Source organism: Martes martes, assembly GCF_963455335.1.
Source record: "Martes martes genome assembly, chromosome: 2".
NCBI lineage: Eukaryota > Metazoa > Chordata > Mammalia > Carnivora > Mustelidae > Martes > Martes martes.
The window spans coordinates 64,930,897-64,957,408 of NC_137889.1; the positions used below are offsets into that span (position 1 = coordinate 64,930,897).

The 26,512-nt window shown below is 38.9% G+C and overlaps 1 protein-coding gene across 2 annotated transcripts in view; it reads left to right on the top strand.

Annotated features, from left to right (window-relative positions):
• ARHGAP10 (Rho GTPase activating protein 10) overlaps nucleotides 1–26,512 on the top strand; it is a 340,466-nt gene that overhangs the window by 278,977 nt on the left and 34,977 nt on the right. For both annotated transcript variants that reach the window (XM_080797689.1, XM_080797690.1), the window contains one exon: nucleotides 7,631–7,781. In XM_080797689.1, coding sequence (XP_080653815.1) covers nucleotides 7,631–7,781 — 151 coding nt within the window. The remainder of the gene's footprint in view (nucleotides 1–7,630; nucleotides 7,782–26,512) is intronic.

A 26,512-nucleotide genomic window follows, 5' to 3' on the forward strand; every position in this document is an offset into this window, starting at 1 on the left:
TGAGTTGGAGGGGTGAGGTTGAAACATTGGGCTGCTTGGAATATTCTTAAAATTATACATGAGTATTTTCTAAATTCCTGATTAGAAACATTTCAACTAGGAGGTGAAAATCTAGCTATATGCGAAGGTGTTTAGAAATCAAATCTTGCCTAAAGCTTATTCCTAACAATTATACATGGCAGAGGTCATCTATCAGTGTAGCTAAGACTGAATACTGGCAAATTCTAGGACACCGAGATCCGTATATTTTTATAGCCATGTATTGACTGCTTTAAAATGAGACAAATGTTACATGGGGAGAAAAAAGCTCTGAAGAATAGTTATTAAAATTTTAACAGAAATGTTTCTGTGTGTGGGATGATAGGTGGTTTTAGACTTCTTTAAAGAGTTTTCTTTCTTTCTTTCTTTCTTTTTTTTTTTTTAGTTTACCAGAATTTCTACAAGGAATATAATGTGTTTTAGTTATCAGTTTTGTAACATGAATAAATTGTACAGTTGATGTTTAAACAATATGAGTTTGAACTGTGCAATTTCACTTACACACAGTTTTTTTAAAGATAAATACAGTACAATACTGTAAATGTATACTCTCAGTAAAATTTTCTTTAGCTTGCTTTATTGTAAGGATACAGTATATAACACATGACACACAAAATATGTGTTAATCAACTGTTTATGTTATCAGTAACAACATAGGTCAAGAGTAGGCTATTACTAGTTAAGGTTTTGGAAAGTCAAAAGTTATATGTTGATTTTTGATTGCCTAGGGGAGGGGAGTCAGCACCCTAACCCCCACATTGTTCAAGGGACAACTCTAATTTGAAACAAAAAAAATTGCCAATAAAAAATTAAACCAAACTGTTCCTATAAATTTTAAAACCATTGATTTAATATGAAGACTGGTAAACATCCCCTGCCCTGGCCATGCAACTTCTCATAAAGGACCACCATTGACCACCTTCAAAACATGGTTTTGCTTTAGACATTTCATTTTTATGAATGTTAAAAATGGAGAGAGAAAAAAGAAAGGCTGTTGCAATATCTCTTAAATATGTAGGCCATGCCCAGGGGCATATATACTTGAAAAAGGTTTTAGATGATTCTGATAAATATAATCACATACATGCCTTCAGGAGATGTTGTCTTCACTGTGATTAAAATCCACACACTTCTTTTTAGAGAATTAATAGGTCTGTGGCTTATTTTTCCTTTCTAAGGACATGGTCATTTTGGCCTACTCAAATGACTAGGGGTAATAGCTTGTATTCCAAAAGAAAAATGTCATTCTCCTTGAAAAGGTCATAAAATGATGAGTGTGTTTACTCATGTTTACTTGTACTCGGTTTAAAGTGTCACAGGTATAATTGAAGGAGGGGCGTGCTTTTTGTCATGGCTAGAGCTAGTGCTGGGTTGGGGAGGCCTCTTCTTACGGATCCCTAGGCCTTTGGGGATTGCAGATGGTAGGTTTCCTGTGTTCTGATCCTCTGTGCTGCTGTTAGGACCAAGTGATTTCTAAGGGAGTGTTGAGTCCTGCAAAGATAAAGGATGAAAAAAAACAAAAAAAATCTGGGAGAAGTGGTACACCAAAATTGGAGAAAGAGGATAAGAGAGAGAAAAAAAGGAAAGAATATCATGTATGGAGTATGCTTCATTGTTGGTGTAGAGTACCTCTATTTCCTTAACGTTATTCTAGGCTTTTGTATTGCTGAAAGGAAAACTTTTTTACTTACTGGGTTTTTATTTAGTGAAGAATATTTGTTGGCATTTGGGCTTTGAAAGTCAGAGTTACAGCTGTGTTTGGGAAAGTGTATTCTTCTGACTTTGGAAGGTGTACGCTTGTGTTTCCCAAATGTTTGCAGGTGCAAATTGATAAAACAGCACCTGGAGTGTTTTCAAAGTTTCGCAAACCAGAAAACAACATTTTAGAACTGGGAATATATGTTCACACCCTGAGTGTAAGAGCCGTGTAGCTTTGGCTTGATCAGGAGAAGTTTCTCTTGTGAATTGAGTGGGGAGAATGTTATTTAGGGAGCCTATAAACATTTTATTAATACCATTTAGTTCCCATTATATCAGAGTTATTAATTATTATCACTACCTGTGTCAGTTCTTGTTGAACACTAGAAAAACCAGGGCACAGATGTTGTATGCACAGTTAATGGCACTGAAAATATCCATGGTTTGGGGTAGGTAGTTCTGGGATATGTTTCATTATATAAAGTCTGATAGATAAAAGTCATTTACTGAAATCTTGAAGTTGAAATACCAAAGTCAGTTGTGTATTACTCTAGTGCATAGAGTGCTGCAGAAATCAATGTGGTATATACCCCATTAGGACTTGGGAAGGGGTCTAAGAAATTAAGCTAAAAACTTGGAAAGAAAGGAAAAGAGGAACTCTGGCAATTTGATAAATTCCAAAAAAGCGCTCTTTTTGCTTTTCCCCCCTCCCCTCCCCTGCCCTCTGCTCCCCTCCTCTCCCCTCCTGGGAGGGTCTTGTAAACCAAAATTGAAGTTTTTTTGAAAAGCTGAGGGTAAGTCAGGGCCACAGTGAAAGCCTGAGCCCATAGGATGAATCGGCTGGGACTGGGACTGTCTTCTGCCCACTGTGCCCCCCCCCCCCCACGGTCTTCTGTGACACAGTGGGAGGGGCCTCCTGCTGCCTGGAAGCTGGCTCTCTGAACCAAACCCTGTAACCCTTCCCAGGGTCAGCCTCACAGATCTCCATGTAGAAGCTTGCATCAGATAACACATATGAAAGCACTTGGAGGAACTGCAGCTGTATAGCAGAATCTGCCCTGATAAGGAAGCAAATGAATACAGAACAGTGTGTTGGAAAGAAAGAACCAGAGCCAGCAAGACGGGGAATAGCAGTTGGCATTGAGGGCTTGGTCTGGGAACAAAGCTTGGGTTTACCACTAACTAGTAGTATAAAAATGAGCAAATCTTTAACCATAGGAGCCTCGGCTTGTTCCACTGTGAGATAAAGGGCTTGGCCTAAGTGATAAGTAGGATATTTTTCAGCTCTGAGATTCTGAGTTCTAATGAACCAAAACAAACATGAAGCCTTAAACTACTTCCAGCGTCAATACCAACTGGTATTTCACTGTCAGCCCCTGTTGTCGATTCTAGTTATATTTTCTGCTAAAGACCTGTATTTAGTCATGGGGTCAAGCTGGTTCAAGGACAGACAGCTTGGAAGGTCTTCGGAGTTCTCTGTGTAGTGCTCACACTGTAGCTGACTTCCGAAGTTTTGTTGTAGATGGAAGTTTCAGGCCACCTTGGTGCCAACCTAGAGTCATACGACCTTAAGGTGATGAAAGTTTGTCTAAATACACTATAGACTCTGAAGGTGGAAGGAATATCTGGCCATTCTGTAGTTCAATATTGTGGAAAAAAGATTGGAAATTTTATCTCTGTCCCTCTTTGTACATTAAATGTTCACTAAGGGGAGTAGGCATTGATTTCCAACTGCCTGCTCTCCATCTCTCTGTTTCTGGGTAGATAGTTAGGTGAGATATACCATCATCAAAGAGGACATAGTATGAATGGGACTTAATGTGATTGGAAATACTGGAGACACAGCAGCATAGTGACTAACATATCCATGCTGGAGTCAGGAAATCTGGGTTCAAATCTTTGTGGATCAAGCACTTGGTCATAAGAATATGTCAGGTATATATTTCAGCTACCCAGTGGTTGCAACTATTATTACTAAAGAGGATAAGAATATGCACAGGCATTAATAATCTTCCTGTTGCAGTAAAGATCAGTGAATTCTTCTGCGCAGACATGTAAAAAAAAAAAAAAAGAATAATCTCATCCCCCTTAATTTCCTTTAACCATATTACTAGTTAATTTAGTTGAATCAAATGCTGCAGGTTTGAGTTGGGTTTTAAAGCAAACTTTTTAGAAACCATTTTTATTTGCTGTATATCTCCAAAGCATTTCTAGCAGATGCAGCCCCATCATTTCCATATGTGGCCCCTGGTGGCAGAGCAAGAAGGACTTGAGGAGGTATTTATCTGTATGGCTGAGTCCCATGGGCATAAATGTGCAGTTTGTTGAGTCTGAGGAATCTGTGACTGAAAGGTGGTGCCAGACTTGTGTTTGCGCTGACGCTCAGGAGACCTGAATACACGCTTGCTTACCTGACATGCCTATGTGTGGAGTTTTGTTTTTTGTCATTGAGTTGTCTGGTTTGAGTTTTTCTTTGTTGTAAAATACGTAGGTGCAGTGAAGAAACTTTCTACCCTGAAAAAAATGTTTTGAGTAGACTTGATCTTTTAGAATTGTTTCAGATGAGTTCATCTGCCCTACAATGAAGGTAGCATGGTGTTAGAGAAGTTAGGAGAGTCCAAAGATTTTGGAATCATAGTGTTTAGAATACACAGTAAATTGGAGGAATATTCAAGACCTTAAGAACTTAGAGCACTCTTAAAATAGTGGTTGAACTGAGTAATGAGGGTCTAGATCCATTCTTACTATCATTATCTACTATATGTGATCTAAGTAGAAGTATCAGTAGCTCCCTTTTATTTCTGGTTACAGTGGGCCAACTGCTGTACTAAACTTTATAAATGTTTTCTCATTTAATCCCTGTAATAACAAGAGATCTAGTTGTTAGAGCCCCATTATACAGATGAGAAGATGAGGTACTCTGTTTTAAGCAATATGTCTAAACTTCCATAGTTGAGAAGACTTAAAAGCTAGATTAGTGCCTTCTCAAGTTAGCAAATGTGCCTTGGTACCCCCTCATTCAGATAAAAGGTTAACTCTTTGAAATATTAATACAACATGGAGTTTATTGAGGGAGTGGTTGATATTTGGAATCTTTGAGATATTTTATTCTGATTAGGAGTTGGGAAGGTTCCAAGGAATTGATTGTGTATGTTCAGTGTCAGTTTTTCTGAAGTAATTTTTCTGTGTTTTGATTTTGGCTTTGGTCTATCCAACAAAAATGTAGAGTGCTATATAATGATTGTCTAAATGGGCACTTCTCAGGCTTGGGCTACACAGAAGAATCGCCTGGAAGCTTTAAAAATGGAAATCAAGGGAAAACAAAACAGTTCCCCATTCCCAGATTTAATTTCTCCCCAGTTTTATTCAGATATAATTGACATAAAGTGTTCATTTTAGTTTAAGGTGTACAGTGTAATGATTTGGTCTTTGTATGTATTGTGAAATGATTACTACAGTAAGTTTGGTTAACACCCATCACCTCACATACTTAAAAATTTTTGTTTCTTGTAATGAGCACTTTTAAGGTTTATTCTCTTAGCAGCTTGCAAATATGCAATACAGTATCATTAACTATAGTCACCATGCTGTACATTCCATCCCCAGAACTTTATCTTATAGCTGGAAGAAGTTTGTATCTTTTGACCACCTTTATCCATTTTTCCCATCCCCACCCTCCTACCTCTGGCAGCCACTAATCTGTTCTATTTCTAGGAGTTAGGGTTTTTGTTTTTTTTTTTTAATTTATTTTTTTAAGATTCCTCCTATATGTAAGATCGTAGAGTATTTGTGTTTCTCTGTCTGATTTCACGTAGCATAATGCTCCATGACCATCCATGTTGTCATATGGCAAGATTTCCTTGTCTTTTTATGACTGAATAATATTCTCTCAGATATTTTGATGTAAACTAAATATTGTCATAAGTATTCCAGAGGCTTCTGGAGGCTCAGCCCTGAGATGTCTCAGATCAGTCCCCTGAGAACATTGGAGTCACACTCCCAGGTCCTGGCTTGCTTGGTAGTTTGACTCTCTAGACTTGAGCTGCCCCACAGCTCACCCCCCGCCCCCCATACTCCTACTCATCCTCTCCCCCTGAGGTGTGTGGGGGAACAGCAGTCATCAGTGTGGATCTTGGAGGAAGGTATGTTCAGAAGGTTATCAGCTATCTAGCATCAGTTCTGGGGATATGACCTTGCCATTGTTTATCCAGGCTTTGGATGTATTGCCTCTGTGTATTGTTTGGTTTCTGATTTCACTACTGTCCCAGAGGTATTAACCATATTTGTAAAGATCAAACACAGGTAAATCAAGACCCTATTCCAAAAGTTGGCCACACACATGTGCTGTTTTCTTCCAGTGGAAGTGAGTTTTCCCATCTTTTCTTCTCTCCTTCACATTGTCATGCATTTCTCAGTCCAACTTCTCTTCTGTTCCCACTACCCCACAACCTTCTTTAATTTGCGCAGTGACAGATGGTAATAAATCCAGCTGTGGACAGTAGTTTAGACAGCAGAGGATTTTTTTTTTAAGGCAGATAAGTAATTTGCTGTTTGCCAGAGTGCCTGATTGGAACACAGAGTCTGTGGAAATATGGTGTTAGCAGGTTACCAGTTGGAGCACTAAATTACATTTTCACTAGCAAATATTTGTCCAGAGTAATTTAAATCATTTTGTATTCCATTTACACATGAGGGGGCAGTATGGTACTATAAAGCAAAGGCTCTCTTGAAATTGTCTATTTTTATTGGTATATAATAGTTTTTAGGTGAGAACTTTTAGACTCTGCGATTATAGCTCTGCTATGGTTGTTAGCTGTTAAGTGTGATACGCGTATGTGATACCCTCACTCGTATACCCGGGTCACACGCCTGTTTTTATTTAAATGCATAAATAATCATTTCCTTGCAGCAGTGGGGTTTTCCCACAGTGCCTTTTATTGTCAGTTTATATTTATGTTTTGTTTAATACTAGCTAGCTTTCTTCCTGTTTCCTGCTTCCTTCCACTTGGGGAGCATCAGCCCTCTTGGAGATGCAGTGTCTGTTAGGTTGGTATGTCTAAATATTTTATTTTATGAGTTCATTGAAGACTGAAGGGTCTGCAGTTTTGTTGGGGACAGGAAGCCTCTGAGCCCAGGTCTTGGAAGGTCTCTATATAAATCACCTCTGCACGATATGCTTCCCTTTACAGATTGCTTTTCTCAAAAGAAAAAAAATTGCTAAGCAAAGAAGCAGCACATTTTAATTAATGTTATTATTGCTGATCTGTGAGTGACACTGTAAGATAATCAAGGTGCTAATATTCTAGGTTTCATAAACGGAAGGGAAATTATTAAAAGAAGTTGGAAGGTATTAACTGATAAAATCTATAAAGCATTTTATGAAAAATATACATGGGACTCTGAAAGGTAATTTCATAAGCATAATCTATTTTTAAGTTTGTAAAAATATTTGCAGTCATGTGTTTCTGTTTATGTAGTTAAAAAATTGAGACCGGCATTTGGCATAAATATAACCCTGTATGAAATTTAATGGGGTATTTACTTTTGACGCTTTATCCTGGCTAGTTTCTTTGTGGATGGATAGCTGTGGTATTGTCTACACCTGGTAAAGATAATTATATGTATTTAGTTTGGGAATGAATTTATTTTGCAATGTAATGATTGGATGTTGCTTTTACTTAATTTTAATGGGAAATTTTATTTTGAAATCTTCTGTTAAAAAAATAAATGAAAAGCTTAGGACCTGTACCCAAAATTTGAAGGAATGGGTTTTTGGCTCCAGCGTGTTTTGGATGAGCTCCAAATCAAATGTTGTTTGATCCTGGTTTAATATTGCAACACACAGGTTTCTGTTCATTGGAAACGATTAATGTCCTTTATGCTTTGATGGCAGATTTTTAGGACCCTGCCTGATGCCACATTCCCAGAGCCAGTCTCCCTGTCAGCATCACCCCCAAATGCTCCACCAAGGCAATCGAAGAGACAAGGCCAGAGGACTAAGAGACCCGTGGCTGTATATAATCTTTGTCTTGAGCTGGAAGATGGTAAGATGTTAATTATATTTTTCTGCTTGACAGGAGAGTATGGTATATTGTATGTCCCCAGGGAAGGCAATGGATTTCCTTCCTCTGTGATTTAACTCCTTTTCTCCTTAAGATGATAATTTTTGAGATTAACAAGGAGGGTAAAGCTTCCTTGGCAGAGAGAGAATGCAAGTTTGGGTTTGTGTTTGTATTTGTTATGCATGCTTCTTTTTTTATTTTTCAAAGACAGCTTAAATTTCTTTTTTGGGAGACTTGTGTGACCTCCTGTGAGGTTATATAACTCTGAGACAAATGGAAGGGGAACTAAAATTAAAGCAGATCTTTTGAGAGGAGCTGATAGTCTAATGTTAAATGCATCTAGATTAGAGACACAGTCTTCTGTTGCCCTAGTGTTTAGGGCTTCTGCATCTTACTTAGCCCATATTTCTGACGTTCTTGTGAGGCTAGCATCTCCTCATCTAGCAGGAGTGTCAAAGTGACCTGCCTGAGGGGCCACGCTGAGTGGAGTGAGCATAAGCTGTAGTGGGACTCGGGCGAATGGAAGTTCTCCTGTCTCATCCTGGCTACCACGTTCCTGTTACTTGTTGTCATGCAGCCACATTGTTTCAGCATCGCCAGACTGCCTCACTGTTTAAAGAGAGCTCGGAAATCGGAATTTGAAATGCTGATCTCTACAAAACAAGACTGTGCCATGTAGAAGTCACCGATTGCCAGTTTGTAATCATGTGGTTATTGGTATGGAGAGGAAGATGATCCTGGTCTCAGAAACTCCAATTTCAGTAGGCCTGTCTGAAATGGGGACTCATTTGTTGTGGGACTTCACATTTCCTGAGGACGTTTCCTGAACTTGAAACTCATTGTCATTCTTTTTCTTCTCATCCTTTTTTTTTTCTCTTTGTCTCTTTCATTAATTATCCTTTCAAGCCATTACAGTTATATCGGTTTGGAAGTTGAAGGTGAATGTCAGAGGGAGGAAGGGAATGAATGCAGACAGAAACAAATACAGTACCTGCATCATGAGGAGCTATGTAGTCAGACGTCCAGGTAGTTAATATCCAAAGATCGATGAGAGCAAGTGACAACTGACTTGGGAGTCTCCCGGGAGGACTCGGAATGCTTCCTGTAATAACATGGAAGGTGAAGGTGTGCTGGTATACTTTTACATTAAGACATGCATCATATGATACAACTGTTAGTTTTACAATCAGATCCTTAGTTTCCAGAGGAAAAGCCTGAATCATTAAAATCAACCTATAATTTCAGAGCTTACTTTTAGACATCAGTTTCAACTTCTGATCCCACCTAACTTTTTTGTTCTCTTTTTTTTCTCACCTTCACTCCCTCAACAGAGTTGCTAATAAGGAGTAAAACTGACTGGTTTGAATTGCACCTTTTCTTGTATCTCACTTGTCCTCTGGTGGAAGTGTTAATAAATCGTGAAAGAGGCTATTGTTGGGAAGTAGGAAGAGAAAAAGAAGAGAAAAAGAAAAAAAAAATCAAGGAGATATATCATACATTATGTAGAATAGTATCTACATTGGCTTATTGGCCCTTGAGCAAAACTGAATTGACTGTATTTCATAAAGGAAAAGACTGAAGAGGGACTGTTTGTCTTAGAATCATATCTACTATTTTGGTATTTTAAGGAATTAAATCATAATACACAATCATGTATACATGGTATACTGACCTTTTGATCATTGGGTTGCTAAGTGATTATTAATGAGTAAGAAGTTGCTGAAGTGGTGTTTGGCACGTCTTTTATGGGAATGCTCAAGATGGTATATAATCATAGCTTTCCTAGTTTTAGGTCATATAATAATTCTTAATTATTTGATTATAAGGGGAAAAGATTGTGAAATACTCAATTCCTTTAGTCTGTTTTTATGTTCATTATTTATATGATGTTTTCTTCTGCATTTTGTACTTTATAACTTTACATTAATCTTGCTTGATTGCAACCTTGGAATTTGTTGTTGGTGTTGCAAGCTGTCAGAATCAGGAAAATCCGTGCTTTTGTTGTAGAGTGATTTTATTTGACTTCAGAGGTCATAAGATAAAACAATTAAAAGCTATTTTTTATCCTCCCCACCCATTAATTGTAGCTAAGCTTTAGTGAAACTCAAGTTTGTGAGAAAGAATTAATTCAGAGAGAACCGTAAGGTCTACATATTGCATTTTCCAAAAAGAGAGTAAGTTGGGCATAAATGAAGAGAAGAACTTTTGAAAGGAAGCATATAGGAGAAGGTTACTAAAAAAACTGTGTTATTGAATACCACTTATCATATTGAAAACTGTGCCCCCTTCTGGGGGGGGAATCTATTCTTGCCATTAAGATGTAGTTTTTTTTTTCCCCAGTAGCTTAAGTTCTGTTATTGTCAACTCATAGTTTTCAAAAAGTTCATCTTTTTTGTATTTCTTCTTATCAGTGGTGCCAGTCACTTTCTGTGTTTCTCTAGGTTTGGTTAAGGTATGCATTATAGCCAACGTTGGTGGATTATTTTTCTCAATTTTGTAGCTTATATGAATGTGATAGATAATTTAAATGCAAATATGCCCTCTCTCCCATTTATGCACCGTAGTATAAATTAATCTTGACTTAATGAAACCCAGGGCAAATAGTTTTTCTTTAAATTTAGGTGGATTATCTGTCAAGATTCAAGGGACTGGACAGGACAACTGGAGATTTTCGTTAGCCCTATGATTTGGTCACAGATTTGGTATTTGAGTTTGTAGTGTGTTAGTTCTTCTTCTGCATTGAGTAGGGTATGAAACTGTGTGACGTAGCAAATAGCCAACCCTGGAAAGCCATCAGAACTGGCTTCAGTGAAACATCAGGCAGATCAAAAAGTCATTATTAGTGAAGAGTCAGCAAGCCTGTTATATGAGTTGGAGTAGGATAGGCGTGGAAGCAGAGAATCCAAGCGGGCATAAAATGAGAGTGAAACCCTCTCCTGTTACATGTGACTTTTATTATGATATGTTCAACCCCACCTTCATCCCAATTGAGAGATGACCAATTTAATTAAAGACGCCTAATATCTTTACTTTGTTGAAGACTTTAATTGGCTTTGGCACATCTAGTCATACTGTATAGACAATGCTCATTATTTTTCTTTGTAATATATGATTAAATGATATTAAACTTACTATTTGCAAAAGACTTTAAAATTCCAGTTAGTTGCTTAAGGATCCTTACTGATGATTAATATGAACTGAAATGGATATAGTTTCTGGTTAGATTTCTTTCAATAGAGTAGCTATTAAATCTTTACTGAAATTCTTATCTTTATTTTGTAGAAGCCATATTGTTTGTTTTCATATAGCATTTAGTAATCTCATGAACTTCAAAGTTGAGGAGATTTGGCTAAGTCTGTTGTGAAATAGCAAAATATGAGGTAGACCAGAAAGTACTAAAAGGAGAACTAAAAATCAGAGGTCTGCATTCATTCTCCAATTATCTTTCTGTGTTTTTATTTTCTTAGAATTAGTAATAAAGTAACTCTAAACAAGTTCAGTATATAACGTATGTTCCTTTTCTCCTGCCAGCTCCATATTTATGTCCTTACTACCACTTATATAAAGAGAGACTGTTTTCTTTTCTTTCTTTCTTTGGGGTGGGGAGGGGCAGAAGGGAGGGAGAGAGAGACTCCCAGGCAGACTCCCCTCTGAGCACAGAGCCTGATTCCAACTCGGGACTCTTATCTCACAATCCTGAGATCATGACCTGAGCTGAAATCAAGGGTCGGGCGCTTAACCAACTGAACCACTTGGATGCCCTGAGACTGTTGTCTTTGTTGTAATTCTCCCAAATATAAGGAAGGTTCTTGAGGCTACATGAAATATATTCTTTGTTGTTTCCATTCATGGCAGAAGAAAAATTTTAAAGGCTTGGGGAGTGGGAGAGAAGGATGATTGCCGTCTAAATTTTGACTAAGCTCTCTCTTTCTTTATGCTAGCTCTAATTTTAAACAGAACTAGGCATTCACAGGACAAGTTTTTATTTGTAAATTCTTGGGTAGTTAGGTATGCTGTGCCCATCTTCTTTTGTACATGATATAGCAGTTTATTTGTTTAGGCAACTGAAAAAATATGATTTATGGTGAGTTGAAAACAGAATCATCTTGCAAGCCAGTTGGTAAGATTTAATAATATAGAGTAGGTCTTACTTGGGTATCGTTGGGTTGGCACTTTCACACTTGGATGCTGGATGTGCTAACTGCAGCACATTTTGTTGAACATGTGTTATTGTAGTCCTACAGTGTGACAAGGATGCAGAGCCTTATAAGCAAAAAGTGAAAATGTAACTGTTGAAAGGGAGATAGATAAACAGTGAAGCATGAACATTTCCCTTCTGTTCTAAGGAAGAACATACTGTGACATGGATCAGTCTCTAAAATTGGAGTAGGACAAATAAGTTGTATAAATGTCCTTTCAGCTTAAAATGATAACAAGTTGGATTTTTTAAAATGATCACCTAACAATTAAATGTCCCCTATCTTTGAGAATAATGCTGATGAGATAAATGAGGCACCTTAGGTATGTCAGAAAAAATCTTGTTGAATAATGAGGCATAAGCAAGAGAATAGAACTAAAAAAGTAGGCTACTGTATGGCTTTTTGAAATGTAGATTTTAAATCCTAAAATATGGAATGCTTCTGGCAGTTTGGAGGTTTTTTTTGCCTCTATCATTTATTAGTAATTTTTCTTATACTGGATACTAAAATCAGACTTCTGCATATCTTTTTTTTTTTAAAGATTTTATTTATTTATTTGACAGAGATCACAGGTAGGCAGAGAGGCAGGCAGAGAGAGAGGGAGAAGCAGGCTCCCCGCTGAGCAGAGAGCCCATGCAGGGCTCGATCCCAGGACCCTGGGATCATGACCTGAGCCAAAAGCAGAGGCTTTAACCCACTGAGCCACCCAGGCACCCCTGCATATCTTTTTTAAAAAATATTTTACTTATTTGAGAGAGAGCATGCACAAGTGGGGGGAGAGGCAGAGAGAGTGGGAGAAGCAGCCCCACCCCCCCAGGCCCCGCTGCCAGGCAAGGAGCCTGATGAGGGACTGGATCCCAGGACCCTGAGATCATGACCTGAGCCTAAGGCAGACACTTAACTAACTGAGCCACCCAGGAACCCCTATACTGGCTATCTACTGAAGAGCTTTTATAAACTCCGCATCATGTCGCATAGTGTTTCTGTTTTCAGGAGTAGATATTCTACTTCCCTTCTGTCACTACATAATGAAATAATGAAACAGTATGGCAGTAAGGGCCCAGTGCTGGGGGATCGGCTGTGAGGGCCCTCGGGAAGCAACTCCAGGGCTTCAGGAGGTGGGGAAGTTTTCCTGGTTTCCTTGAGGGGAGCCATTTTGGCAGTTGGACGGGGAATGATTTCAGGTGAGGGACTAGCTTGAATGAAGGCGTGGTGGCAGAGCTGAGCAAGAACAAGGCAGGGGCTTAAAGAAGAGGCTTGATCCAAAGGGAACAGCACTGAGGGGTGGTGATGGGCAACCTGATGAGATGCTGCCAACCCTGGCAAGGTCTGCCTAAGAAAGGAACAGGTGATAGGAAGTCTGGGCTGAGGAATTTATATTCTGATTCAACTGGTGGGCAAATAGCTTACCCTCTCTACATCTGTTTCATTACCTACAAAATGGGAGTTACCATAATGTCTACTACTGTGGATGGTTGAGAAGATTTTAGGGGGTTAATATACTTCATCTAGTGTTTGGCATATAGTAAACGCTCAAGTACTAGCTTCTTCTGTTCAGTATTGTTGTTAAAGCCAGAGAAAGGTGCCTTATCGTTAGAATGATAAGAGAAGTTACTATTTTTCAGCAAGGGAGAAGAGTTGTAACATGGAAAATAATACCAAAAGAAGTTTAGTGGGACTTAATTTGTCTGTAGGAATCAGGAAGACTGTGGCAAAGGCTGGTTAAGTAGTTTAGGCTTAGGGTGACGTGGTCTTGAACCAGCACTAGGGATGGAAGACGAGTCTGGGAGAGATGTTCAAGCACGTTGAGGGGACTTCTTAACTGACTCAGTGTGGAGGATGAAGGCACGTAATCAAAACGAGGTCTTCAGCCATGTGTTACGCTCATAGATAAATGTATCATTGCGTTTATGTCTTAGGTTTTGCTTTGAGGATTTTTTTTTTTTTTAATATTTAGACCACCTTTCCATCAAGAGGAAGGAAGTATCTCATTTTGTTAGCATCTTCAATACATACTGCTGTATGTAACTGCTTTGGAAAATAGGTTTGGTAAAAATAGTGTTAAATGTATTAGTATAAATATTGCATATGGAAAGTCAGTTTCCATACTGCCTATAGAAAGTCAATGTTAAGAAGATATTAGAATTTTCTGAGTATTTTAAGAAGAAATATTAAATGATACAGTGTTACATCTTCTTAGAGAAAGAATAGTCTCATAACTGTGAACAGTAGAGAACTCATTTTTTCCCCTCTACTTTACCTCACAGACTTATATCCTCATTCACTCAAAGACTGGAGGGTACAAGATGGGAGAAAAGCGCTACACTAACAGACGCTCATTTCAGTAGCTGTCAAAGGTGGATAGCGGGCAGTCATGGCAGCTATGTACTCTCTAATCTCAGTTCCCAAGAGAGCATCTTTAGAAATTGCTTTCATGAAAACATGCTTTTGTAAGTGAATTGTAACTGCTCTGTCCTCCCTAGATGTAAGAAGAACCACCGTAAAACCATTGTTGATGTGAATTTCCAGTGACATTCTACAGCTATTGACGTTTTCTTGTAGACCTATCTGATCAGCTTGACACAGAATTATAACCAGCCTAAGTAACTGAGCACAAACAGATCTTTGGTTCAAGCTTGGCAATCTTCTCTCAATTCTTATCATTTTTTTGGCATGACACTTCATGGATGGGCTCTAGATAATAACTTCCTGAGTGCCAGGCCTCTTGCCATCTCTCCAGAGCAATGTTATGATTCCCTGACATGGAATTACTCTATTGTGAAGTTAAATCTAAGACCAGGCTTGAATCAGTGACAGTATATGTAGACAGATTATTTCTTAACTCGATTTTACAATGATGAGATCAATGGGTTGGAAAAGGCAGCCAGAAATTTCAGGGCTGTAATTGAGTTGTGGTGTGCCCATTAATCATGCAAGCTGCCTCCCCTGCCTTGGCGTCTCCCCAGAAGCCTCCCAGAAGCTCAGCCCCCCTAATGTTAGTGACAAAGCACACGGCAACTTCTTATATGACTTCCTATATAATCTTAACTCTGCTTCTGTGTGGGATGAACATTTCCCCTTTTCTCTGGAGGGAAAAAGCTTATTTAATGCCGTCAAAAAAAAAAAAAAACATAGCTGCTTCTGTGGTGAAAATAAGTTCATGGCAGGTAACTAGAATTTATAGAAGAGAGAAAAATTCTTTAAAGCTGTCTCCCTGTGGTGTGGGTTTTTTCTTCACTTCTAATAGCTTTTATTTTAATTTCTAGTTCTGAATTCAAGCAGCTGTCATTCTCTTTATAGCCCTTTTTGAAACTCCTACAGCGTAGGAGGTAGCCGGGCTGTCTAAGAAACATCTTTTCAAACCAACCAAAGTATTGTTTATCCTGAATGAAATAGAATTTTTAAGGCTGTCAAGAGTGAGTGATTTGAAACGTTTTCTTTAATAGCCAGGAAGATGAGCAGAAATCTTGAAGGGGAGGAAGGTGTTATCTCAACGTGGCCAATTCCAAGTAACTTCTATTACTCAGAAAACTCTTTGGGACCAAGATAAAAGTTACCATGAAGTAAGGATGTTGTCTACAATTAATATAACAAAACAAACCTGTGACAGCTCAGTTTTATTTCCTGAATCCTTACCAGCTGTTGAGGAAAAAGAAAGAACGTGAGATGGAGTCAACAGTGGAGAATATTCCTATGAACTAGTCATCTCTAGTTGCCTTTTGTGAACTCTGAGTAGCAGCTCTGCTGCTTGGCTTGGTTTCCTCTGAGGGCTCATTCCACTTCCCATGGCATTGCTGTGTACCCTCTGCACGATATCTGGAAGGAGTCCAGTGTCACCCTTGGATGAAAAAAAGAATCTTCAAACCTACTAAAATGAATTCTTGGGCTGGCATTTTGCATGTACTAATATTTGCTCTCTAAAATCAACAGCATGGCTTCTCAAGCTTCAAATGCGATGATGGTCCTAATTTTATTTTTCTCTTCGGGTCAGAAGAGAATAGTACTTTTTAAAGTCTTTGTTGATTATCTTATTTTTAAGGTATATTCTTTTTCTTAAACATTTTAATTGTTTTTTTTTAAGATTTTATTTATTTATTTGACAGAGAGAGATCACAAGTAGGCAGAGAGGCAGGCAGAGAGAGAGGGGGAAGCAGGCTCCCCGCTAAGCAGAGAGCCCGATGTGGGGCTCAATCCCAGGACCCTGGGATCATGACCTGAGCCAGAGGCAGAGGCTTTAACCCACTGAGCCACCCAGGCACCCCAAACATTTTAATTGTTAATGCAAGAATAAGATACAGAATTTGGAGGGTGATGATGGTGAACAGTTACATATGCCATTGTATGCCAGACACCGTTTTTAGCAATGTCGGTCCGATAATAGATAGTGCTCATAACCGTCCAAGAGCTGCTTGAATCCAGAACTAGAAATTACATTTTATGGTTCAGGAAACTGAGGCCCAGGGGTCAGGAAGGCACCCAAGTTTCCCAGCTGGCCAGTGCAAAGCCAGGACTGAGCCTAAGCAGCACGATCCCACGGTCTGGCTCCTTTCCTCCCATCTGGCGTGCGGAACACAAGTGCTGCAGCGAGAGCTCCTCTTCAACACACATGGCCTGTTGGCCTCTGAGTCTTTCAGAGATACTTGGTGCCTTTCAAACAGTGTGTCGATGTATTCTTTTTGAACTTCAGGAATGATTCTTAGGTTTTCCATTAAAAAAAAACACCAAAAACCAAAAAACAAAAACCAAGGGCCTTGTTTCCATGTACTGGATTCAGAGTAATGGTCCTGATGGAGGAGATGAAAGAGAAGAGGCAGAGATATGCATGGTTTTAAATCTGGGACACAGTTGGCAGAAACGGGCTCTCCAAAAAAGAAAGAAAGGAAGAAAGCAAACAAGCAAGAGAGGGAGGAAGGTGGTGGGGGGGAGGCGGGGGGAGAGGAAGGAAGGATGGAAGAAAAGGGTGGGGGCTGTGCCTGGGTGGCTCAGTTGGTTAAAGATCTAAATTTTGATTTCAGCTCAGGGTCCTGAGAGCAGGCCCTGTGTCGGGCTCCGTGCTGAGCGTTGAGCCTGCTTAAGTTTCTTTTCCTCTGCCCCTCCCCTCTGCTTGCTCATGTCCTCTTTCTCTCAAAAAAAAAAAAAAAAAAAAAAAAGAAATGGGCTCTCGATAGAAAAGGGGGTGCTCATTTTTATGGAGAATGAGGAGGGAAAACACTCATTTTATTTCAGTGCTGTATTTGTTTTTTTGTGGAGTATGCAGCCATTTACCTAAACGGACAAACACCCTGTCTCATGTTAGCTGTAGTGCAGATATCTCAGATACCAAACTGTGTAGCGGGTTGTCATAGAAGTAGAAGGGGAATGCAATCAGCATTGTAATGCTGCCTGAATATCCTGGATTTTGCTAGTATTTTTTTCCCTTCTCTTTCTTCCTTCTATTAAAAATAAATCTAAAAAAACGTAGATAACATGTTCCCTGGTTGGAAACACTGGAAAGTATAGAATGATGTAGTGAAAAGTCTCCATTCCACCCCGTCAGTTCGGTGCCCACACCCTGCGGCGTCTGCGCAGTGGGTCTGTGATCACTGATGGTCGTGGCTGGAGCCACATGAAAGTGCCAGCTTTGGGTTCCACAGTGATCTAATCTTGGCCATTTCAAAAAGAGCTTCTCATTTAGTAGGTAAAAAATACGAAAGCCATCAGAAATTTCATGCAGTTCAACCTATAGTTTCTTAAATCATTTCAGGGTGGAGATCCAAGCTGGATTGCTAACCACTGTTGTTGGAAGGGTTGTACCAGTTGAAACTGCTGTTCATGCGTGTCACAAATGATTGGAGAGCCTCAGTTTCCCCTGGCTGAACTTGTGGTTTCTCATTCATCTGTCCAGAATTCTTTATGTATTTATAAGCAAATATGAATAGAGGTTCTTACTTTCTTATGCATCCAACAGCCAGGTGTACCTAATTAAAAAAATATTAAATAGACTCATTGTTGCTTTTCATATTGCTACAGAGCTCTCCTTCCCCGTTTTTCACTGCTGTACAGTATTCTGTAGGTTCTGTTGTGCGCATGTACTCCTAAGAGAGCCTTGTGTTCCAGAGTCCAACCGAAGTGGATAATGCAAACCCCTTACTAACCACACGCAGGCTGTAGTCTTCCAACGATAACCAGAATGTTTTCACAGAGATAATATACGTGGTATGTTTTTGAGTGAATAAAAGCAAGCTATAAACAGAATTTCCAGAATGATCTCACTTGTAAAGGAAAACTGTGTCAAGAAATGTAGAAGCATAGAAATAAATCTGGAAGAATATGAATCAGTTATGACCTTGGTTATACTTAAGAGGTGAGAGTCGTGGTTTTCTTCTTTATTCCTATCTGTGTTCTTTTTTCCTATATTACTTGTTACACATTCCTTGTGTGATAATACGTGTATTCCTTGTTATACACAAGAATTATTTATTATACACATATGTACATATTATTTTTATACACAATGTTACGTACACGTACATGTAAATACAAATGAATACACAGGTGCCACATAAATGTATATGTATCCAAGTTTAAAAAGTTTCAGCTTAACACTGATGCAAGTTGTGCTTGGTATTTGGTGTGCTGGGTGTAAGTTTAAGATTCGAAGTGGAAAGAATGAAGCAGATCCCTAGAAGAAGGGTCTGCAGCCACTCTGGCATGAGCTGGTGTGTACAGACTTCATTGGTGCCACATTGAGAATGGATAGCTCTTGCTGGTTAGTGGTTTTCTGTTTGACTTCATATATCTTTCATCTTCAACTTGGGCTGCTCTCTGAGTCACAATGTGCAAGCATTTTGGGAATCACTATCCCTGGAAAGACTTAGGTAGCAAAGAGTTTTTTTATTGACTGGTAGAATTGCTTGTGGTCAAGTTTGGATTTAAAGTAATCTGGATTTAAATCCTTGTGCTCTTTCTGTCTTTTATGATCACGGCAAATTCTCCTCTAAGCTTCTTGAGTTTGGTGCAATAAAATTTCACATGGGTTTTTTGCCAAGAACAAATGAGCTGATAGTTGTAAACCGCCCAATATTTTGCAAATACTCAAGAGTTTTAGCTTATTTTTCTGAGGGCCTGCTGTATGAGGTAAAGGGTGTCAAGTATATTTTCATATAAGGTAGACTTCCAAAGAGAGTGTAACTCCATCTTCTATTTTTGTCAAGCGTAATACCTAGGCATATTGGCTTCTAGTGTCTTAATCCACCATTTGATGATAATTAACATTCCTCAGGAGAGAAGAATGTCAGGGGAGGAGGACAGGTAAATAGCTAGGAGTCCAGCAGCCCTCATTGTCTCAGCTGGATTGGAGTTTGTGTTCTGAGCAGTGATCTAAATTTCCTGAGCTGTCAAAGTGTCAGCCTTCCTCAGAAGTTTATGGAAGACAGTTTGATTCAGTATCTGATTACTTTTTGGTTCCTCAGGATAATAGTACATGGTTGTTATATTTTTTGTTTGTTTATGTAGGCAGAAATCTGAGTCGGTAAATAATACTTCAGGACTGTTGATGATGGTGTAAAAATACTCTCAGGCTTTACAGAGTAAAGTAATTTGCTTTGACTTCTATTGACACGGCAAGTGAACGGGTCTTATTCACTTTATAATTGAATTGCTACAGACTTCCATCGACCTTTGCAAGTAGTAGAGGTGGTTCCTGGAGTTGTAACCTAATGCCCATTAGCTGCTGCTATAATGTTATAATGGGGTTTGTGTTTTATGTCGTGTGATATTAACTCATCAGCTTGTCCTCGCATATGTGGTTGGTAAATCCAGGCTGTGTAGTAGATTTGGGGGGCGAGCATCATCCTTAAGTTTTTCAATCTGCAAGCAATAGAAAATAGAATTTGCCTAATAATTTTATTATAACTTCATTACATCTTTTATGCCTTAATGTGACGCATGAATTCGTAGTTCAGGAATTGCCTTTTTCCCTCTTATACAAGTGTTTTGGTAGGTGCATATCTATATGTAGTTTTGTTGTGCTTTTAGGATTGGGAGTAGGAGGCTATTCTACTGAGATAACCTTTCCTAGACACAATTTCAGATAAAGAAATTGTATTACCCAAGTGAATTATTCTCATTTAGCCACTGAGTGTCATTAATCTGCATGTTATTTAGCTTCATTAAGGTTTCCATTATCATTTGTCTTGTTGCATGAGGGCAAAATGAAATGAGAGGAACTGGGACATTTTGCCCCCTGCCCAGCATGACATTGCCTTAACTTGTAGCGGAACTGAGAATTGGGTAAGTGGGACCTTAGGAACCTTTCCTTCCACTCGGCAGTGATAACCTGTCTCAGGGCACCTCCCACTGCTGAGAAACACAATTAGCTTTCTTCCCTTAATGGGCATTTGGCAGGGTTAATCTCTTCTGCCTCCTCCCCTTTCTCCCCTAATGTAAGAGTTAGGGAAGATTTTCTGATCAAAGAATCTAGAGTGTTTTCTAACTAATCATTTACCACCTACTACTCTAGGAACACTTAAGAATTCCCTTTGAAAGGTAGGGTTGGATTTGCTTTTTTAACAAAAGATATCCAATTACTTTAGGAATTTTAAAAGTTCAATTTTAAAGTAAAACTTTGAGTTTCCTAACCTTTCTTGATTATTCTAATTAGTTTAAGAAAGGAACTGTGTGTGTGTGTGTGTATCTACTTTTCTAGTTAAGGAAAGCTGATGTGTAAGATAATATGATGTAATTCTTCTGGTTGAAGTTTTGAGGAATGGATAAGAATAAATATCTGGCCTGAAAAATATATCAACTTTAATTTTTTTCTTGCTTTAGATTTTTTCTTTTTATAGATCTTGCCTGTTTAAGGGCACTATTGATAGTGTTTCATAAAGCAGATTATCTCAGGTCTTTGGCTATTTTGGGTACAGTAGACTGGCGTATGGGAAGATGTGAAGGGAGTGCCAGGTTTTCTTTGGCTCGTTAGGTATTAATTGGGTGTTGAATCTGACCCTGACCCTTCCCAGCCCTGCTGCTCACAGACTGCTCTGCTGTGCGTCAGTCCTTCTGTTTGTATACCACAGCTTTCAGTTAGAGAAGGTCACAGAAATCCGTGAAGTTCTGACCCAGCCAGCCATTTGAGTAGGTTGTGAAGAAACAAGCCTGTTCACTTTTCTTCAGCAACCAAAGAGTGGGCTACTTGGATGAAATCAGTGTTAGGCAAACCACCTAGGCAAAATAGGCTGTTCCCTTATTTTTACCATTTTCCTCAGTCTCACGGTAAATTTGGGTATCTGGCCGCCCTCATGACATCAATATAATCTCTTTCGAGCCATAGCCATCTTTCCTTCTAATGTTGCCCAGGACATAACATGTACTGAAAAGGAGTGCCCTGTATCAAATACAGTACTCCCAAATTCATTTCCTATAGTTTCTGACATCATTAAGAATTACGTCAGTAATTACAGGAATACTAGTGCTAAGGACAAGAGATTCAAAAACAAAACACTGGGGGCACCTGGGTGGCTCAGTGGGTTGGGCCTCTGCCTTCGGCTCAGGTCATGATCCCAGGGTCTTGGGATCGAGCCCCGCATCGGGCTCTCTGCTCGACAGGGAGCCTGTTTCCGCCTCTCTCTCTGCCTGCCTCTCTGCCTACTTGTCATCTCTGTCTGTCAAATAAATAAATAAAATCTTTAAAAAAAAAAAAAAAAAGAGACCACATACCTCATGACACCCCTTTAAAAAACAAAACAAAACAAAACAAAACAAAACAAAACAAAACACTGGATGAAACCATAATCTTGCCTTTGGAGCAGGCACGAGTGATAAGCCATTCTGGAAGTCATGCTTCTTACTCAGAGGTGCAGCTAGAGAATGTTTCACTGTCTGCAATGATTTTACCCAGTAGTCTGAAAGCAAGTAGGAATTACGACGCACATCCAAGACTTGGATAGAAAGCATGAGGCCATGGACAACTGCATTGTCCTTAGATGTCCTTGTTAAAGGTAGAATTCTGTCCTAGATGGGTTTTTCTGCTCCAATATGACAATTCTAGGATGTCTCATTTCTCACGAGTCAAGTAGCAGAGTTTGAACGTCTACGTAGTAAACACATTTCGGGGAAGAGCCTTGCCTGACGCATGCTTCTGTTCCCATGCACTGGATCCTTATTGAATTCTCTGATTTCCATTTGCCTTAAAATTCCCTTATTGGTCCCCTTCTCATCTTTGGGAAAATCAGTGGAAAAATACTTTCTTCCTACTGTTTAATATATCTGAAGCTTCTCACCAGCTCCTGAACCTATTTAGCTTAATTTACATAGGTTGCTTCCATATTTGTTATCTGGTTTTGACGTGGTAAAATACGGTGACTCAGACTTTATCTTAGCAAAGTAGAAATGATGTCAGAAACTATAGGAAATGAATTTGGGAGTACTGTATTTGATACAGGGCACTCCTTTTCAGTACATGTTATGTCCTGGGCAACATTAGAAGGAAAGATGGCTATGGCTCGAAAGAGATTATATTGATGTCATAATATCTGCCACATGGTGGAAACTAGGGCAGTGTGAGTATTTCCTGCTTCATTCAAAGGTTGTGTTTTGAACAGGCTTATATAAGTTAGCAAAAAAAACAAATGAAGTTCTCTTCCTACTGCAGCATTTCACTGACACCTCCCACCGCCCCCTTCACTTACAGCCTCATCCCATCAACTTCATTCCAAAAGCTGTTGTCTGTCGGCTACTGTGACAGATGTTGATTCTTGAGGGTATCCTCTCTCCCTTTCCCACCTGCTCAGCCCTCCTCGGCTTCGGTCTTTAAGCCTAAATGTTTGGGTGCAGCATCATTAGAGAAGATGCACCAGTTGGGCAAAGAGGTCAAAATACTCTCAGCTAGACCATAGTGATTATTATTGGGCAGCCCTATTTTAAAAGATGGAAAATACAGAATGACAGGAGAATGGTTCCAGGCACAAGGGGAGGGGATTAACCACAGCGGCTTTGTTCACCCCCTGAGGCTGAAAGCGTCCACCTAATTTTGGTTGAAATCAACCTTCAGAAGTTTAATAGATCATATTTAGTCTTCAGACCTATTTCTCTGTACTTAGGGTGAGTTTTTATTTGCTGAATCACATTTTCTCATGGATTTCCCCTGTGATTTTTGACACTTTTTTTCCCCTAGAAAGTTTTAATGCCAATAAATATTAATGATAATAGTTAAGGATATTAACTTCTTACCTTGCAATATAGCTTGTATTTACTAATTATAATATACAAGTAATTCCCCTTGGGTCATGCACTAAAAAAGTATATCAAATGTATTTCAGTAAATTTTAGTTTTATTGAGAGTTTACTCTAACTGAATTTTTAAAAATCACATATATTATTTGTTTCAGGGGTACAAGTCTGTGATTGATCAGTCTTACACAATTTTTATCACATACCCTCCCCAGTGTCTATCCCCTAGCTACCCCCTCCCCTCCCAGCAACCCTTAGTTTGTTTCCTGAGATTGAGTCTTTTATGGTTTATCTCCCTCTCTGGTTTTGTCTTGTTTCATTTTTCCCTCCCTTCCCCTATGATCTTCTGTCTTGTTTCTCAAATTCCTCATATCAGTGAGATCATATGACAATTGTTCTCTGATTGACTTATTTTGCTTAGCATAATAGCCTCTAGTTCCATCCACATCATTGCAAGTGGCAAGATTTCGGTTTTTTAATGGCTGCATAATATTCCATTGTATATATATCACATCTTCTTTATCCAGTCATCTGTTGGTGGACATCTAGGCCCTTTCCATGGTTGGGCTATTGTGGACATTGCTGCTATGAACTATTTGGGTGCATGTGCCCCTTTGGATCACTACATTTGTATCTTTGGCCAGTAGTGCAATTGCTGGATCCTAGGGTAGCTCTATTTTCAACTTTTTGAGGAACCTCCATGCTGTTTTCCAGAGTGGCTGCACCAGCTTGCATTCCCACCAGCAGTGTAGGAGGGTTCCCCTTTCTCCGCAACCTCACCAACATCTGTCGTTTTCTGACTTGTTAATTTTAACCATGCTGTAACTAAATTTAATTTGATCATTTAAACAGCCATGATGACTCTCATTTGACTATCAGTATTTTGGAAAATTGTCTGTTTAAATATGGCATAATAATGTTCTGAACCTTTTTTGTTTTCCAATAAATATTTTAGAGCTATAAAGTTTGCTTTGTTTTGTTTTGTTTGTTTGTTTGTTTGGTGTGTTTCATAAATTTTGATGTGAAATGTTTTTATTATCATTGAATTCTAAAATTTTTAAAATTTCCATTATGATTTTCTTTTTAACCATATTTAGTTTACCAGCATATGGAAATTGTTAAATCTGTACCTTTGTTTATGAAGTTATAAATAGTTTGCAATTTTAATCTGAGATGACAGTATGTATAATAGTCAATTTTTGGTATTTAAGACCTTAGTCTTGCTTCAAAAAATATTCTGTGTTCCTCTTCTTTATTGTTGTTTAAGTGTCATTGACACAAAATGTTACATCAGTTTCAGGTGTACAACTTTATAATTGGACAGGTCTCAGCATTATGCTATACTCACCACAAGTGAGGCAACCGTCTGTCACCATACCATGTTATTATAATATCATTGACTATATTCTCCATGCTGTACCTTTCATCCCTGTGACTTATTCATTTCATAACCAGAAACCCGAATCCCCCATTCCCTGTCACCCATTTTTCCCATCCCCTTACCCTGCTTCCTTCTGACAGCCATCAGTTTGTTCTCTATATTTATGGGTCTGTATCTGCTTTGTTGTTGTTATTGTTCTATGTGTTTTTAAAAAAAATTTTATTTTATTTTTTCAGCGTTCCAAGATTCATTGTTTATGCACCTCACCCAGTGCTCCATGCAATCTGTGCCTTCCTTAATACCCACCACTAGGCTCATCCAATCCTCCACCCACCTCCCATCCATAATCCTTGGTTTGTTTCTCAGAGTCCACAGTCTCTCATGGTTTGTCTCCCTCTCTGATTTCCCCCAATTCACTTTTCCTTTCCTTCTCCCAGTGTTCTCCGTGTTATTCCTTATGCTCCACAAATAAGTGAAACCTATGATAATTGACTCTCTCTGCTTGACTTATTTCACTCAGCATGATCTCCTCCAGTCCCGTCCATGTTGATACAAAAATTGGGTATTCATCCTTTCTGATGGAGGCATAATACTCCACTGTATATATGGACCATATCTTCTTTATCCATTTGTCTTTTGAAGGGCATCTTGGTTCTTTCCACAGTTTTGGCGATTGTGGCCATTGCTGCTATGAACATTGGGGTACAGATGACCCTCCTTTTCACTACATCTGTATCTTTGGGGTAAATACCCAGTAGTGCAATTTCAGGGTCATAGAGTAGCTCTATTTTTAATTTCTATGTGTTTTTAAGATTTTTTAAAAAAATTTATTCATTTCACAGAGAGAGATACAGCGAGAGAGGGAACACAGGCAGGGGGATCGGGAGAGGGAGAAGCAGGCTTACCACAGAGCAGAGAGCCTGATGTGGGGCTCGATCCTAGGACCCTGGCATCATGACCTGAGCCGAAGGTAGATGCTTAACAACCGAGCCACCTAGGCACCCCATGTTCTATGTATTTTTAAAGAATATGTATCCCATTTATTGCCGTGTGTGTGTGTGTGTGTGTGTGTGTGTGTGTGTATGTGTGTGTGTGAAATAGATCACCTCTGGGGGCTCCTGGGTGGCTCAGTGGGTTAAAGCCTCTGCCTTCGGCTTGGGTCCTGATCCCAGGCCTGGGATCGAGCCCCGCATCAGGCTCTCTGCTCAGCAGGGAGCCTGCTTCCTCCTCTCTGTCTGCCTGCCTCTCTGCCTACTTGTGATCTCTGTCTGTCAAATGAATAAATAAAATCTTAAAAAAAAAAAAATAGATCACCTCCGTATTGTTGACTATGGATATCTCTCTTTTTTTTTTTTTTTTGGCCTGCCTGATAGCATCTGAGAGTAGTGTGTTGAAATCTCCAATTACAGTTGTTGATTATTCTGTTTTTCTTTACAGTTCCACTTGTTCCTTGAGGCTTTATCCTTAGGTGCTTACCTTCTTGTTAGATCATCTTGTCCCTTTACCAGTATAAAATGACTCCCTTCATCTCTCCACTTTGTTAAGATCATTATCTTAATATTTGCCCATTACCTCTGTTATTTTTTTACTCTCAGCCTTTTTTTAAGCATTTTTTTTGTGATCAACATATTGTTGGATTTAAAAAATATATGTATTTGGGCAGTCCCTGCCTTTTAACTATTGAGTTTAATCCATTTATGTTATTGTATTTACCATTATATTAGGACTTCTGTCATTTTATGATTTTTATTTAATAAACTTTGATACTTTTTTTTCTTGCTTTTTCTTCAAAAAAGCAAATGTTCTTTTGCTTCCAGTACTGTTTTTGTTCCTAAGGCGATTCTTCTTATGTTGGGGCATATAATCCCATTTATCTCTTGATATCTTAAACTTAATTATATGTGTTTCTCTCACCACTCCTAATA